The sequence below is a fragment of the Physeter macrocephalus genome, chromosome 4, assembly GCF_002837175.3.
Source record: "Physeter macrocephalus isolate SW-GA chromosome 4, ASM283717v5, whole genome shotgun sequence".
Lineage (NCBI taxonomy): Eukaryota > Metazoa > Chordata > Mammalia > Artiodactyla > Physeteridae > Physeter > Physeter macrocephalus.
Window position 1 is genome coordinate 67,622,640 of NC_041217.1, and position 17,542 is coordinate 67,640,181.

The following is a 17,542-nucleotide window of genomic DNA, read 5'->3' on the forward strand; positions in this document are numbered from 1 at the left end:
GCTTTATAACAAAGTGAATCAGCTATACATATACATACATCCCCATATCTCCTCCCTGTTGCGTCTCCCTCCCACCCTCCCTTATCCCACCCCTCTAGGTGGTCACAAAGCACCGAGCTGATCTCCCTGTGCTATGCAGCTGCTTCCCACTAGCTATCTACTTTACATTTGGTAGTGTATATATGTCCGTGCTACTTCTCTCACTTCGTCCCAGCTTACCCTTCCCCCTCCCCGTGTCCTCAAATCCATTCTCTACGTCTGCGTCTTTATTCCTGACAAGCAGTATTGAACGCCCCTTTGGAATTCACGGTCATAAATTTGAAGTGAATCTACTTGTCCTGACTGGATGATATTTTGTAGCAATTTTCAGCTGCTTGAGAGCAGGCATAAAGAGGATAGCTGGGTTTAACTAGGGTGGGATTTTTACAGGCAAGTGGGACCTAAGAAAAGAGGAGCCAGGAGGGTGGTTTGCAAGAGAGTGGTGATAGTATGGGACATGGAATGTAGGCTGGGTAAGGAGGGGTGTATGGCCATGATGGATGTAATGGACACAGAAAACGCGGTAGGGTCAGAGGACTGGAGATCTGTGAGGTCAGAGATACCCAGCTGGAGTGTGGGTATTACAGTAGGAGAGTAAGTAAGAGTCAGAGGGGGATGCCTGAAGAGGAGATTTCAAATGGAGTGCCATTACGGAGGATGACATGGTCTAGAGTATGACCGTGTGGATGGGAGGCTGAGGTGGAGCAGAAAGAAAAGGTGACTGGATCTAAAGAGGCCAGAGTGCTGGATGAGTCCTCTGTGTGGATGCTGAAGTTTTACAGAGAGCTGACAAAAGCAGTGGTGGAGAGTCATCAGTGAAGGTGAGACAGAAGACAGCAACAAAGAAGGGTAGGAGTGTTATAAACTTGAAAGATGTTAAGGAGACCGAAGAAAAAAGAAGAGGTCATTTGGAAGTTGTAGTGGGGAGCAAAGATACTACCCACCCCATCTGCAGGCTCAGAGGTATATGAGGTGGGGAAGAAAAATCAAGCTCTAATTTGAGAAGTAGCCCCAGTTAGAGCAAGAAGGTGAAGAGACGGTTCAGAAAAGAGGCTGAGGATGCAGCACAGGACTGAACACATGGTATATACTCAATCAGTATTTCCTGAATTTGAATCTTAAATTTTCTAATAGTATACTATATCCTAAAAAGGAAAACAAAACTTATTTACAAAGAAACCCAAACCAGATTAAAAAGAAAATAATCCTCGAATTATTGTATTTTTCAAATCCATGAAAAGGCTCATTTTCAAAAATTAGTCCCCTGGCCAAGAAAATCAGAATCAAACAGCATCTTATTGTTCTTGGCTTAATACAAACAGATAGCTCAGTGTTATGCAAGAGAATGCCTGGTTTTATTTTATAAGAATCTGAGATCAGAACAACAAAATTAAGTGAATTCTGCCTTGTTGAAGCTTAGACAATAGCCTTTCTGAGCATAAGCTGACCAGAGTTAAATCTATTACGGTTCAAGCAGAGAAACCTATGTACCTACGGAATAAGATTAATAATATTCCCTAAGTATATTCTTTGGAGTGTAATATAGTCACTTTGAAATATACTGTTCCACTTGAAGTTGTAATATGATTGCTCCATGAAAGCTTCAGAGGTATGCCTTTATTGAAGGAAGATAAGTTCGTCTCAATGTTATAGTTTGTTTCTTTAAAAAATTTGTTGTCTTTGTAAGACTAAGAAAATGTCATAATTCTTCTATGCTTTAACAAAAAAAAGTTTTATTTTGTGTCTATAACGTTGCCTCCTAAGCATTTCTAATAAGCTGTCTATATAGAGCTAACTGAAATTCTATAGTCCTCTATGGTCTTAATATGTACAATGAATATCTAATACTTTTTCTCTAAGACTAAATTTTATTGGAGTTTATCTAGAATCCCAGTGTTTTGTTTTATAACTGTATTTGGTGGCTTAATCATGATCATCAATCAGAATGTGGACTGGTTCAACTGCAGGTTAAAGGGCTTTTCATTTTCGTCTTACTCATTAAACTATGAGGTTCCCATTACTAGACAGAAAATTTACCAGTAGTTCTATTATACCAGATAAATGGACCTGAGAAGGATAGCCAATTCTCCTAGTTTCATTAGAGCCTAATATGATGTGTCAAGAGGAAGTAATCAGCCAACAATATACACTGTGCTCATTTACGACACACAGTGGTTATTGGGAGTGAGAGATTTTTCTTTTCCATGAAGAACCCAGCTGGAAGTAATCTCTTCTTTACTAAATTTCTTTAGTACTTTCTTTATTCCTTATGGGACGTTCTCTCTGGGATACAGTGATTCCTGTGCTCGTCTTATTTTTCCTCCTAGACTCTAAGCAAGTATGCTATGCCTTAACATCTTTGGATACTCTCAAAGTATTAATGGTATTATTTGTATTTTATCTAATACCCAGAACTAGTGGGAGAACAAAATGTAATAGTAATACTATCAACATCAAATTCATCAGTATTACGGATTAAATATAAATAGGCTTCTTAGGTTTGGTCTGGGAATCATATCACCATTTATGTGATATAGGAAACTGCTTTGAGTTCCAACAACCTAACTTAAAAATTCACTCTCAGAACATAGCAGGGACTTCTTATACATCATGTATTACCAGAAAGGCCCCAGACAACAAGTGTATAGATCAGTAAAGATGTTAACTTTTCCAATTTTGTAAATAAAAGATAATGATTTTTTTCTTTTAAAAATATAGTAATTTCAAAAGCAACTTTCAATTAAATCCTTTACTTTTTAAAAGAGTACAGGAATTTAAAAATAATATTTTGTGAAAACAGTGGGAAAATGTTTCAGAATTAATGCATGGACATATACCTAACCAACTGAACATTTTAAGTGTCTTTTAGTTAATCCAGAGAATCTAGGTTAAACAAAGCAATTGCATGTCGTTCATAAAGCAAAATTTCAACTTACCATTTATGTTTATTGCTGGTAATACAATTGACATCTTTGGTCTTGTAGTCTTGTTATGGGTGGTAGCTGGTAGCAGCAGGTGATCCTAAGATTAACAAAGAACAAGTTGTTACTCATAACAGTTGGCTTAGTCCTATAACAAGCCAAATTCAGAGTTCCTAGGATGCCAACATTTCATCGCAATCATAAAAAAATGACAGTTTTTATTTGAACCTGGCTTTGGGGGTAATTAACTACAAACCATTTTACGATTCATTCATTCATAACGCAATAAACATTATGAATTACTGAATGACTATCATTACCAGGTGCTATGTATCAATAGTATTCTTAGAATATTCCTAGGTTCTGATAACATATATGCTGCAGTATACTATAAAGAGTATTGGTCAAGCAGTCAGAACAGAGGGCTTTTAATTCTAGCTCTGCCGCTGAATAGCTGTATGATCTTGGACTGTTTCCAGTCCTGTAAAATGAGGAGGCTAGACTAGATAATGTCACAAGATACTGAAGTCATCTATCTAATAGAGTCATTTTCAAACTTCTTTTTTAAAGAAGAGGAACATTCCCCCAACCCCCCAAAAAGAATTCTGATCCCAAATTACTGATATATAAAAGAGAGATTCTCACTGAAGCAAGGCCAAGGCCGAGAGCCTTGCCTGCTTAGCCTCCTCTTCTTCCTTTGAAGCAGCCAGTGTTAGACTTTTCTTTTGGTAAGCAACAGGTATATACTGAAGAAGATACATAGTTCTTGCCCTTAAAAAGCATACAGCGTAGTGGAAGGGTTAAAAAAATTACAAGTTCATGTCTAGCATAACTATATAATTTTAAATGTGATACTGCCAACCTTTGATCATCTATAAATGACCCAGGGCATCTGAGGTTTCTAGTTTCCAACCACACAAATACTGCAATAACAATGAGCCAAGAGGAATTTGGCTTCAAAAACAAGGTAGTATGAGTGTTTTGGAAAAGATAAACACATCTCTAGGTATTCCAAAGCTGATTATAAATGACTTAATGACTTTGATATTAACTACTGTTTTCAATAACTCCTCTTTTTCCTAGCAAAAACATGGGAATTGTCACAGCAAAAAGGAAAAAAAGAAAAAAGTATATATATATAAGTGTTTCCATTTAAGGGAGCATGATTAAACTGAGATAAAGCTGACACACAGTCTAACTCCTCTTGCTTTCTTTTCTTGTTCGTTTCTCATTCATTCAACAAACTTGCTATATGGAAGGACTCATCAAAAAGTAGGATTTGACATAGCTGAGAGTGATAAAAATTCAGTGCAACTTAATTCAAAGTCAATGTGATTATGAAATGTAAGTATCGACAAAGCTAAGAAAAAAATCTTTGAAAAACAAATTGAAATTAATGTACATGAACAGAACTGTACAGAAAACATCTGCAGTAACTGCTTGTGCTTTGTCTAATTCAAGGCAACGTCTCCATGAGAACACACATGTTTTTTTAAAAAGAGGGGAAAAGATGAGTGAAACTGTTCCTTTAGAATTCCAGCCTTGCAGCATGAGAGGTTTTGTTTTTTCTTAAAGTGCATTGTTAGACACAAAGATCACACGTTTCTGAGAGTAAGATAACATGATAGCCAAGACAAAACAAAACTTGCTGATCTTCATGCCATGAAAATTATAAATAGCTAAACTCCTATAATTAAAATACTGCTTCAGGATCCCCAAAATTGAATGAGAAAACAAACCAACAAACTTACAAGCCCCAAATTAAGGCTACTGTAAAAATAAACACACTTAGATTCCATTGGTCATGGGTTAAGGTCAGGCTCAGACTTAAAGCTGAGTTTCCTGCTAAGATCTCACGATTTTCCAAACATAATGCCTCCTACTTTCTTCATTAAATTTCAAACAAAGCAGTTACTTTTGCAGCAGAAAACCAAAAATCACATTATTATTTGTGAAAAAGAAGAATCACATCTTGAATGTATAAAAACTATTACAGTTAACCTGCCTTACCTCTAATTATTAAAGGTTTGCAAAATGGGAGGAAAACCATAATTTAAAGTGTTTGTTTACCAAGAGGCCTACAGGTTAGAACGGCAGGGAATCAAAGCTGGTATACTACAAACTCTAATTGTGCTTATTTTATATTAAAAAATAATTTGTATACACACATGCCTGGGACAGCATAGTTGTTTCATTTAACATTTACTTTCTCTTCTTCAAGTTAAATGTTTCTTGCCATAACAATGAATCATCAATCATTTTTTCTCTCCAACTATGTTCATTTCACTTTTTATGGCATTTCACTAATCCTAACAGTGACATCTCTAGAGAAAAGGAGACAGTCAACAAGTATTTATTGACTTCTTACCATTCATTAAAAAAAAATTACCAAGCATAGTGACCTGCCACGTATTCAGCACTGTGCTACAGATGATAGTTTCTTTTAAAGAACATAAATTCAAGCTTTTATTTTGTGAGGGAAAGAATGCTAATTGTGGCAGGAACAGTCATTTGTGCTCAATATCTGCTTTCCCTTCTATAACATTAGAATAGAAATAGGACCTTCCATTTCTAATGGCATTTAGTTGGGCACAAAGCCACTCAGAAAAAGGACTATATTCCTTTGCAACCAACTGAAGCCATACATTCAAGTTCTGGTCAATGGACTATAAGGAGAAATGGTGCACTAAACTTTGTCAAGGTGGTGCTGGTGGAAGGCAACCTTCCTCCTTTTCTCTTCCCTGCTAGCTAGAATGCAGGTGTGACTGCTAGAACTGGAGTAGCCATCTTGGACCATGAGATGGAAACTGAAATCTGAGATTTATGGACCAATAAGATAAAGGAGCTATGGATCCTGATGATCAAGGAGGTACCGTAAGATCTCCAGAACTTCACATGAGAGAGAAGCAAAATTCTAATTTGTCTAAGCCACTATTATTTTGGATTTTCTGTCACTCGTAGCTAAACACAACCCTGATTACTTGTTATATTATAAATTTGTGAAATAATACTAATGGTATTTACTCAAGAGAAATCTCAATAAGGGTTAAAGTAATCAGAGACAGCTTTACTCTTTTTTTGACAGCATTCCAAAAACCACATTTGTTATCTGATATTATCTGATATTGTTATTCTTTTTTTTTTTTTTTGTGGTATGCGGGCCTCCCTCTGCTGTGGCCTCTCCCATTGCGGAGGACAGGCTCCGGACGCACAGGCTCAGCGGCCATGGCTCACGGGCCCAGCCGCTCCGCGGCATGTGGGATCCTCCCAGACCGGGGCGCGAACCCGGTTCCCCTGCATCGGCAGGCGGACGCGCAACCGCTGCGCCACCAGGGAAGCCCCTGTTATTCTTAATATTACCCCCCCTTTTACTTATTTATTAAAGAACCTATATAGGAAATTCAATCCTGGAAAAATACAGGTACAATTAGATGAATCTGAACAAAGCTCTTCCTTTCCTATTAAGTCAGTTAATATAATCCAACTGCAACAAAGGTGAAGCTACTTAAAAATAAGGAAAAGTAGAAAAAAAGGTGTTGCCATAGAGGTAAATATGATATACTTTGTCACTGTCATTCAAAACTATGTTACTAACTTTAAGATATCTTCAAACGGACTCCTGAAAAGCCTTTACAGGACTGAGATACCAAGGGATATCTTCAGGGAGGAAACTATGTGCACAAATATTATAATCAAAGCTTTGTTATTTTTATTCCCAGAGGAAGTTAGAGAAACACTGGTGGGAAAACACCAAAACATTTCACTATGAGAATGAAGCATCAGTTTTCCAATGTTATGCAATATTGTGCGTGAGAAAATACACTATTTTCAAACAGTTCTCCCAATCCCCTCTTCGAAGCACTTTGTTAGAAAAAGACAAAATATTAATGCATAATACAGCATCTGAAGTTATCTGTTTCTTCTCTTTTTAAGACTAAAGTATTAAGCTAAAGTATTGGAGACTAACTTATCAAAAGAACAGGACCACATTTTGCTCAGCTGGAGGTTATGATGGTAAAACACAATAAAACTGAGGTCCTACTAAGTTTTGCCAAATGTTGATTCTACATATCTGTGTAGAATAGAAACTGACCTTAACTTAAACTAACTCACTAGGTTAAATGACCCTTCCCACTCCCCTCTAAAACTTACTGACTGATGCCCCTAGCACACTGAACATTCATGACTAGTTTTTGTATTTTGCCAAAACTACTTTTGCTAATTGCATTTGTTACTAATTGTGTAATTTAAGAAACTACTATGTAACTGATAAGATACAGTGTGAAAAGAGAGCACTGTGAGTGTAGTTTACTGCAAGAAAGACAACATGGAACTTTAGTAGATCTGGACCCAAAAGGAATTGGGCCTACCTCAAAATGTGGCAAATGAATGCACATTTATATAATTAACTGAAACAAAATAAGATACATATACATCTTTTTAAAAAAATGATCCCCTGCTTTAACCAATTTTGTTAATTAACAGATTACCCACTAGTCTCTGTTGTACTAGGTAAAACAGCTTTTCCTATATTAGGAAACTCTGACTCAAGGCTGGAATTATTTATTTATTTATTTATTTATTTATTTATTTATTTATGCTTTTAAAAAATTTTTATTTAGTTTTGGCTGCATTGGGTCTGCATTGCTGCACGCGGGCTTTTCTCTAGTTGCGGCGAGCAGGGCCTACTCTTCGTTGCAGCGTGCGGGCTTCTCATTGCTGTGACTTCTCTTGCTGTGGAGCACAGGCTCTAGGCCCACGGGCTTCAGTAGTTGTGGCACGCAGGCTCAGTAGTTGTGCTCACGGGCTCTAGAGCGCAGGCTCCGTAGTTGTGGCTCATGGGCTTAGTTGCTCCGTGGCATGTAGGATCTTCCCGGACCAGGGCTCGAACCTGTGTCTCTGCATTGGCAAGCAGATTCTTAACCACTGCGCCACCAGGGAAGTCCCTGGAGTCCTTTATTTTTGATAGAAAAGAAGTCCTTAATATCTAACGATGTCCTGTAAGAATGAAGGAAACTCAGTCTGCAACAGGTGGCACTTCTGACACTAAGCAGCTTTCACTTAGATCACTTAGATCAACATGTCAAAAAGTTTTGCAAATCAGGTCCACATTAATAACAATAGCCTCTTAACATTTTATATTTGATCCATATACACTGGATTACATAGATGGGGTTGGTTTTCCAACATAGAAAACTGTTAAAACCAGACCAAAAATAAAAAGAGCATCTATCCTCATTTGAAAAATAGCTTTGTATTAAATTTTCTCTGATCTATGTTCCTACCCTAGAGAGTTTTTACCTCATTTACCTTACCAAGTATCTTTCAAACTGCCAAACAAATTGAAGAGCACATCAAATCTTAAAAATAAGAAAGTCAAAGTAGTAATTAAAAGTAGGCCTTTCACAGCTATTTATCAGATTCACAACATTCTGAACTAATGTTAATTTCGGACCAGGGCTCGAACCTGTGTCTCTGCATTGGCAAGCAGATTCTTAACCACTGCGCCACCAGGGAAGTCCCTGGAGTCCTTTATTTTTGATAGAAAAGAAGTCCTTAATATCTAACGATGTCCTGTAAGAATGAAGGAAACTCAGTCTGCAACAGGTGGCACTTCTGACACTAAGCAGCTTTCACTTAGATCACTTAGATCAACATGTCAAAAAGTTTTGCAAATCAGGTCCACATTAATAACAATAGCCTCTTAACATTTTATATTTGATCCATATACACTGGATTACATAGATGGGGTTGGTTTTCCAACATAGAAAACTGTTAAAACCAGACCAAAAATAAAAAGAGCATCTATCCTCATTTGAAAAATAGCTTTGTATTAAATTTTCTCTGATCTATGTTCCTACCCTAGAGAGTTTTTACCTCATTTACCTTACCAAGTATCTTTCAAACTGCCAAACAAATTGAAGAGCACATCAAATCTTAAAAATAAGAAAGTCAAAGTAGTAATTAAAAGTAGGCCTTTCACAGCTATTTATCAGATTCACAACATTCTGAACTAATGTTAATTTCTAGTAGTTATACTAATTGTTGATCAGAAACCAAATGTGCCCCTTCATTTAAAGCAATTAAAAAGCAAAAGCAATTAGAAAATTTGAAATCATTTAAATACACAGATACACATAGGGACATATCCTGAAAATAAGAATTGCAAAAAAAAAAAAAATTAGAGGTAGTAAAATTAAGTAGAGTGTAATCATTTAAAAGCCTATTAAAATGTCTATGATATAGGACTTCACATCATAGTAAAAACATAGGCAAAGTACATTACTCATCCCCAAACTAGAAACAGTTAATAGAAATAGCTATATGAATGCAGTATGTGTGCCACTAATGTATGCAATAAAACTACAGACCAATAAAAGGAAATGTAAAGTTTGCATCTGCACCATTAGCACACACGTCAGCCAGAGGCAGAATAAATCAAAACTATTAGTGCACAACAGATGGCCCAAGAGTGAGACAAGGTTCACATTCTGACAAGAGGAAAATTTTGACACTAAATTCAAATTTGATAATGCAGGCAAGGTCACCAGAGGAAAAATTAGCTTGAAATCCTAATAAGTACAAACTCAAGTTTAAGAGATGGTTCTTGGGCTTCCCTGGTGGCGCAGTGGTTGAGAGTCCGCCTGCCGATGCAGGGGACACGGGTTCGTGCCCCGGTCTGGGAGGATCCCACATGCCGCGGAGCGGCTGGGCCCGTGAACCATGGCCGCTGAGCCTGCGTGTCCGGAACCTGTGCTCCGCAACGGGAGAGGCCACAACAGTGAGAGGCCCGTATATAGCCAAAAAAAAAAAAAAAAAAAAAGAGATGGTTCTCATATCAAACTCTATAGGAAGCCCCCAGAACTGCCCAACTGATCTTGAACTCCCCTTTTATTCACACAAAAAAGTGTATGACTGAACCATACAAAACTGTCATTTTTGTGAGTCAAATCTCAGTAATTTCAGGGGACCACAGCTGCGCAGGCCTCATGAGGCCAGGTGCAGATGTATGGCTGCTGTCATAAAAGATGCAGGTGTACAACCTGAAGAGATATCCTATATCAATACATGCTACTTCCACACTATTGGGAGACGCTGCTGAAAACAAAGCCAACAAACATCTTTTCAAAGACCATGCACACGCCCTTGCTGTTTCCTCTACCATGGGAGCCACCAGACACCTCCTGGGGGCTGCCAGGGTGTTGAGGCAGCTTTTACCGCCCTGGCTTGTTATTATCAAAAACTGACACCTACTTTAAACCTAGACTGTACAGAACCACAATTTGATCTCAATTATGTTCCACTCAAGACACAGGAGTGGAAAACTGAGAAAAGATGTATTGGACTCGCCAATTCCTTTGGTTTCGGTGGTACTAATGCAACACTTTGTATTGCTGGCATGAAGGACAAATCATTTGCAATTAAATACTGATTTTTAAATGTTATAAACTGCATTAAGTTGAAAATAATGTTTACATAAATGCATATTTTTATATATCAAAAAAAATCTCAGTAATTTAATAAGGTTCAACCTAACAGTTATATATGCCTCTTTTTCAAATCCAGAATTAATTTTGAGTTTCATGGTCAAAACAAGTCCTTGTAAACTTTCCCAAGAATAAGACAGTAGCCTCCAAATCACTCTTCTCTCTTGATGAGAGTTTCAGGGAAAGTGTTTATAAACCTGGGTAGGATTGTTTTCCCTGAAGAAAGCTCTTAGACAAAATGTTGGTTACGTGCTTTGGACCGGTAGAGGGCTAGGAAGTTTTTGACTCTATACTTCCTATTACTTCATTCAATAATTTGAGCTCATCAAATTTCAAAACTTTGTCAGCTATAATACAGGGCTTCTTCAAAGGCTAGACCCTGTGTGATTTACGAAAAATACATTAGGATTCCTGAAACTTGTTATCAATCATCATTTGTTGAGTGCCGAGAGTGGGGCAATCCGAAAAATGTCTTATTAAGGAAAAAGATCAAACACTAAATGCATAGAGTTTAACCATATGAGAGTTTGTCAGACATAATGTTTATAAGATGTTTCATTTTAAAAATTGACTTTACTCAGGACTACTGGCAGGAAGTGAATTTCCTGAGAATTAAATTGCATCCTACAGATATGCTACCAAAGCAAAGCATGGGGAAGAGACAGAGGAAGGGTCTGAGGCTATAGCAAACTGAGTCAACAAGTTTTCTGAAAAAAGAGATTAATTAGGAAACACTTCAAGGAAAAAGTTAGATATTGATATCAAAGAGAATTACTTTACTTTTTGTTGGGGAAAATGTTGGGTTGAGGCCCCCCAAAAATGATTTTTTAAAGTTCTAGGCAGAGGCTCTAGAAATGGGGTAAAGTTGTACAAGAGTAGTCTCAAATGCCCTAGGTGTGTAAGGAGGGGACGGGAACATGGGGAGATATTATTCTAGCTGATTCCGTCATATCAATGATTCTACAACCTTCTAGAGGTGGAGGAAGAGGGGTCCTACTTAATTTATATTTCTAAAGGTATCTCTCCTTGCATGATTCTCAGTGTCTGGATATTTCCCCAGTCTTCACTACAGATCTTGATCCTTTTCTTTCCAAAGCAGTTCTGATTTTGGTTTCACACAAAGAAATAGGGAGGACTGTAAAATATCCATAAAGAACATTTTAGGAAAGACTGGACTTGACAAGACAAACTACAAAGTGGAAAAAAAAAAAAGTATGTCCCTTAAATTTCTTTTTTCTTTCTTTTTTTTTTTTTTTGGCTGTATGCGGGCCTCTCACTGTTGTGGTCTCTCCCGTTGCGGAGCACAGGTTCCGGATACGCAGGCTCAGCGGCCATGGCTCACGGGCCCAGCCGCTCCACGGCATGTGGGATCCTCCCGGACCGGGGCACGAACCCGCGTCCCCTGCATCGGCAGGCGGACTCTCAACCACTGCGCCACCAGGGAAGCCCCCTTAAATTTCTTTTAATGCCTTTAAAATTTTAGTCCATAATCTGCAATAATCTGATTTATCTACCTTAGTGGACAAAATTTCTCTTGAGATCTCAGGTTAGCAAAATAGCCAGACTGAAATTTGCTCACACTAGAAGCTGAGCTTTATTGGCAGCTGCAATCCTTGCTAAGGATGGAGGTATGATACTATATAGACCTGTTCCATAATTCAGAGTTCTCTTTTCATATCACATAGTGTATACTTTCTAGAACCTATTACAGTTCTCTTCATTCTCATCATAAATGGAAGAGCATGTTCTCAGTTTCCATTCAGTTTTAAAGCGAATTTTTGCATTTAAACGCATTTGTGGAAAATGAGTGAAAATTTTGTTTTCATTGGTCAAATATTGTTCTAAGAAAGGATTTCAACTAAACTTCAGGTAGAAATGGTTTAAAAACACAACTATGGTACAATAGTATAAATTTTAAGTTCTGCAATAATAAGGTATTCCTTATTATTCCTGAAAGCATTTAATCTTATGCTCAAAGGAAGCCAGGATCAGAAGTGAACATGGTGACAGTACTAAGTCCTTTTGAAACAGAAGTTCTTAACAAAGGATAAAGAGAATCACCTGCAGGACTTTACAATATAAATACCCAGGTACTCTACTCCCTAAAAAAAAAAAATCTGGCATGGTAAGTCTGAGGTGGGCCAAAATATTGCATTTTTAACAAGTATCCCTGGTGATTCTAATGCAGACCGTTCCAGGACGCTGATTTACAAGCACTGGCCAGCATGACACAGATAGAGATATTGAGCATGGACTCTGGACCTGTACTGCCTGGGTTTGAATTCTGCCTCTAACACTTAATCTCTAGCTGTAGGATCTAACCCAAGGTCCTTAATCTTTCTGTGCCCTCGTTTTCTCATCAGTAAAATGGGGACGGTAACAATAGCTATTGCATGGATTGTTCATAAAGATTAAACAAGTTAATACTTTAAAGCACTTGGAATAGTGACTTGGCACATAGAAAGCACTATTAGAAGTGTTTGGTAATTCTTTTTTAAACAAAGGATTCAAAAGTTTGCGGTCAGAGAAGTCCTTGAGGAAGTACAACAGGTAACATGAGCATGGGCATTGACACTGCTGTCTGGGTTTATTCCTTTCCACCTCGTAGTGGACAGCCACCGTTTCACTGCTGAATAAAGGAAACCGAGGGTGACAGGCACTTACAACTGATCCAAACTCCTGAGCCTAGGAATGAAAGCACTTTTATAATTTGAGCTGCGGCCTTTGTGTGACAGAGGAGAGACTGGGGCAGTGACTCTGTGTGTGTGTGTTGGGGGGGCAATGGGGACATTTTGCTGTTGTTTGATTTAATATTCCCTTTAAAGTAGCTTCAGCTGGGCTTCCCTGGTGGCGCAGCGGTTGCGCGTCCGCCTGCCGATGCAGGGGAACCGGGTTCGCGCCCCGGTATGGGAGGATCCCACATGCCACGGAGCGGCTGGGCCCGTGAGCCATGGCCGCTGAGCCTGCGCGTCCGGAGCCTGTGCTCCGCAACGGGAGAGGCCACAGCAGAGGAAGGCCCGCATACCACAAAAAAAAAAAAAAAAAAAAAAAAAAAAAATAAAGTAGCTTCAGCAGACTCCATTAAAGAGCTACATTACTTATCAAGTTTTGGAAGTTTGGGATTTGTATTTCTTTTGGATGTGTCACTATGCCAAAATTAGTCTTTTAAAAGTGCAAGCAAAAAAGTCTAGTTTTATTTGAATTACACAGATAAAGGGTCTTTTCCTCTGTGGGGAGACTTCATAATGGTCTTCTGGCAGGGAAGCACCTTTAAAAATCAAGTTAAATCCTAGTACCAAAAAAAAAAAAAATTTCACAGGCCTAGTTATTTGAAGAATTGGGGCAGCCACTATCTGTGCAACACATGCCTTTCTCTGCTTCCCTCCACGATAATGTCTTCTACCCCACCCAATCCCTGGCCTGGCCCAGCCATTCAGCTTCTGCTGTGGCCCAAAGCACTTTTCCCCTAGCCTCAACCCAATTTGCTCTTCTGCAGAGTGGTATTTTTCTCTTTCCCCTCCAAAGGGTCACAGCTACTCCTAATATCCATCCAGGTCTAGCTGAGACTAATCTCATCCCTAGAAATGTGCTCCTACTAGTAGGTTCAGTAGTGTTGCCTCCATTTAGTTTGACCAGGCTGCCATCATGAATCCCAGTGTAGGTTATAGGAGCCCAGAGATTTGGGAGAGAGGACATTGAAGGGCCTATACTATAAGGTCCAAAGCAGGAGAGATCAAAGCCAAGTTTTTAATTTGATACTCTTGATATTTAATATTGGTAAGGCAAGCCATGGATTACATTCCTGAGCTTATTAAATAATTTTCATTTTGGTCATGTGAATTTCAAATTAGTTTCCCTAATCTTTAAGATTTTGTACTTAGTTTTTATAGTACTAGCTGTTGGTTTGGCTATCCAGCATTCCAATAGCTTTTCTATTTGTTGGTATCACTACTGAGTGCGTTTTTGTTTTTTTTAAAAATTAATTTATTAATTTATTTCTTTTTGGCTGTGTTGGGTCTTCGTTTCTGTGCGAGGTCTTTCTCTAGTTGTGGCAAGTGGGGGCCACTCTTCATCACGGTGTGCGGGCCTCTCACTATCTCGGCCTCTCTTGTTGCGGAGCACAGGCTCCAGACGCACAGGCTCAGTAGTTGTGGCTCACGGGCCTAGTTGCTCCGCGGCATGTGGGATCTTCCCAGACCAGGGTTTGAACCCATGTCCCCTGCATTGGCAGGCAGATTCTCAACCACTGCGCCACCAGGGAAGCCCACTGTGTGCGTTTTTGTGAGGGAAATATCTCCAACTACAGAAGCCTGAAGCAATGAGACATAGCCTCTCTCCCAGCTCTCTGGCAACTAGAGCATGGACATGTGACCTAAGCTTGGCCAATCACATACTCCTTTTAAGTTCAAAGACTTGGGCATTAGTGAATAAAGACTCAGAGAGATACAGATTATTCATAGCTGTGAAGAGAGTCTGCCACTGGCAGCAGTGCTAGCAAGCTGTGGGGTGTTAAGTGGTTGGTGGTCCTAAGTCAACTTCTTGAGCTGAGACAATGGCTGTGTTCTTTGCTGTGTGGCCTCCTTTGGTTCCCACCACGTTTCAAGCTGAATTCTCCAGCCTTCCATGGAGTCTGTGAACTAACAAACAGCCTTCCAAAAAATTCCTTTTCTGCTTAATGTCTGCAGTTTCTGCTTTAAGTTACAGTAGGTTTCTGTTGTTTACAACCAAGAAACATTACTAGCATAGAGATGTAATTTCATTTCTGACATATTTGATACTGCCAGTTAATGTCTGACCTAAATATTAATTTTAATTAGATTAATCATGGCATTATTTTAGGTAGATAAAATACAATAGAGTGAGTCATAAATCAATGAACCTCCTTATTTCCCATTTGATGCCCAAAGAAATGAAAATTGACTCTGTCACTACCATTCTACTGTAACCATACTCATAAATATTATATTCTAATTGACAAAGCCACTTGCTTTTATCCAGTCCTCACCCTAGATTTTTCTCTGCACCATTTGACATGCAACTTTCCCTTCTCAAAATCTTAGTTCTCATTCCCCTCCAATGTTTTTGTTGTTGTTGCCTTCTCTTACACCACATCCCACATTAATTATTAGTGTTTCTCACAGATGAATCTTTTTTCTTTTTTTAATTTTTAAAAATATGTATCTTTGGCTGCATTGGGTTTTCGTTGCTGCGCGTGGGCTTTCTTTTCTGTAGTTGCGGCGAGCAGGGGCTACCCTTTATTGTGGTGCATGGGCTTCTGATTGCAGTGGCTTCTCTTGTTGCGGAGCACAGGCTCTAGGCACGCAGGCTTCAGTAGTTGTGGCTCGCAGGCTCTAGAGCACTGGCTCAGTAGTTGTGGCACATAGGCTTAGCTGCTGTGCGGCATGTGGGATCTTCCCGGACCAGGGCTCGAACCCGTGTCCCCTGCATTGGCAGGCAGATTCTTTTTTTTTTAGATGTTGGGGGTAGGAGTTAATTTATTTTTTATTTATTTTTGCTGTGTTGGGTCTTCATTTCTGTGCGAGGGCTTTCTCTAGTTGTGGCACGCGGGGGCCACTCTTCATCGCGGTGCATGGGCCTCTCACTGCCGCGGCCTCTCTTGTTGTGGAGCACAGGCTCCAGACGCGCAGGCTCAGTAGTTGTGGCTCACGGGCCCAGTTGCTCTGCGGCATGTGGGATCCTCCCAGACCAGGGCACGAACCCGTGTCCTCTGCATTAGCAGGCAGATTCTCAACCACTGCGCCACAAGGGAAGCCCGGCAGGCAGATTCTTAACCACTGTGCCACCAGGGAAGCCCCCCAGATGAATCTTTTTTCAATCCATATTGTCACTTGGCATTCTCATCTAGTCCCATTACTTGAAGTATATGTCTGGCTCAAACCTCTCAAAACGTAACTGAAGACCCAAATTTACAACTGTTCACTAAATATCTCCACTGGAATATTCGTTAACAGGGTATTTAAACTACAATTTATCTTCCCCCTGTGTTTCCTATTTTAGTTAACTCATCTATTTCTATCTAGTTATCCAAATAGAAACCTAAAATCACCTTGGACTCCTCCATTTTTCTTACCCTCAACACTAAATATGCCCCTCATTCCCAAGCGTAAGTCCGCATTAGCTCCTCTCGTATACCTCTACTCACTCCTTGGTAATCTCATTTAGTTACAGGGTTTTAAATATTATCTATATACTGATGACTCCCAAATTTACATTTCTAGTCCATCTCACTCCCTTGGCCTTGACTCCTATATACAACTGCCTACTCAAAACATCCCCTTGGACATCTTCTCATGGTTAAGATATCCAAAACTAAGCTCCTGGTAGACCTCTCAAATGTACTTCTCCCATAGTGTTTCCCACTGAGTGGTAAGGCCATTCTTCTAGGGTACTCAGGTCAAAAATATTGTAGTATGCTTCTCATACTCCACATCCAATCCATCAGCAAAACCTATTGATTCTACCTTCAAAATATATCCAGAATCTAACCATCAGTCCAAGCCATCTTCATCCACTGTCTGTATAATTACAATAGCCTCCTAAATGGTCTGCCCACTTCTGCTCTTCCCTCCTTAAAGTCTACTCTCATCACAGCAACCAGAATGATCCTGTTAAAATATACATCAAAATGCTCCAATGACTTCCAATCTCAGAGTAAAATTAAAATAACCTCAATGGCCTTTAAAGATGTATATGTTATGACCCACCTAATTACTTCTCTGACATCATCTTCTATGGTTCTTTCCTTAATTATGCTCCAGCTGCAACAGCCTCCTTTCTTGTTCCTCACAAATGCAAATGTTCTTGCCTCAGGGCCTTTGCACTTGCTGTTCCCCCTGGAATATCCTCTCCTAAAATATGTGCATGGCATGTACCTTCACGCCCTTCAAATCTTCACTCAAATGTCAACTTCTCAGTGAGGCCTTTCTTGGCTACCCTAAATTGTACAACACATCCCCACCAAACACACTCACATCCTTTCCCTTCTCTGCTTTACTTTTCTCCCTAACGCTTACTGTCTTTATCCTTTATAAGCAAGCTCTACAACAGCTGGCATTTTTTTTTTTTTTTTTTTTT

The 17,542-nt window shown here is 39.2% G+C and overlaps 1 protein-coding gene across 3 annotated transcripts in view; it reads right to left on the reverse strand.

The window, feature by feature from the left end:
* Positions 1-17,542, reverse strand: part of ATF6 (activating transcription factor 6) — a 226,606-nt gene that overhangs the window by 48,985 nt on the left and 160,079 nt on the right. For all 3 annotated transcript variants that reach the window (XM_024116831.3, XM_028488716.2, XM_028488717.2), the window contains exon 15: positions 2,976-3,060. In XM_024116831.3, coding sequence (XP_023972599.1) covers positions 2,976-3,060 — 85 coding nt within the window. The remainder of the gene's footprint in view (positions 1-2,975; positions 3,061-17,542) is intronic.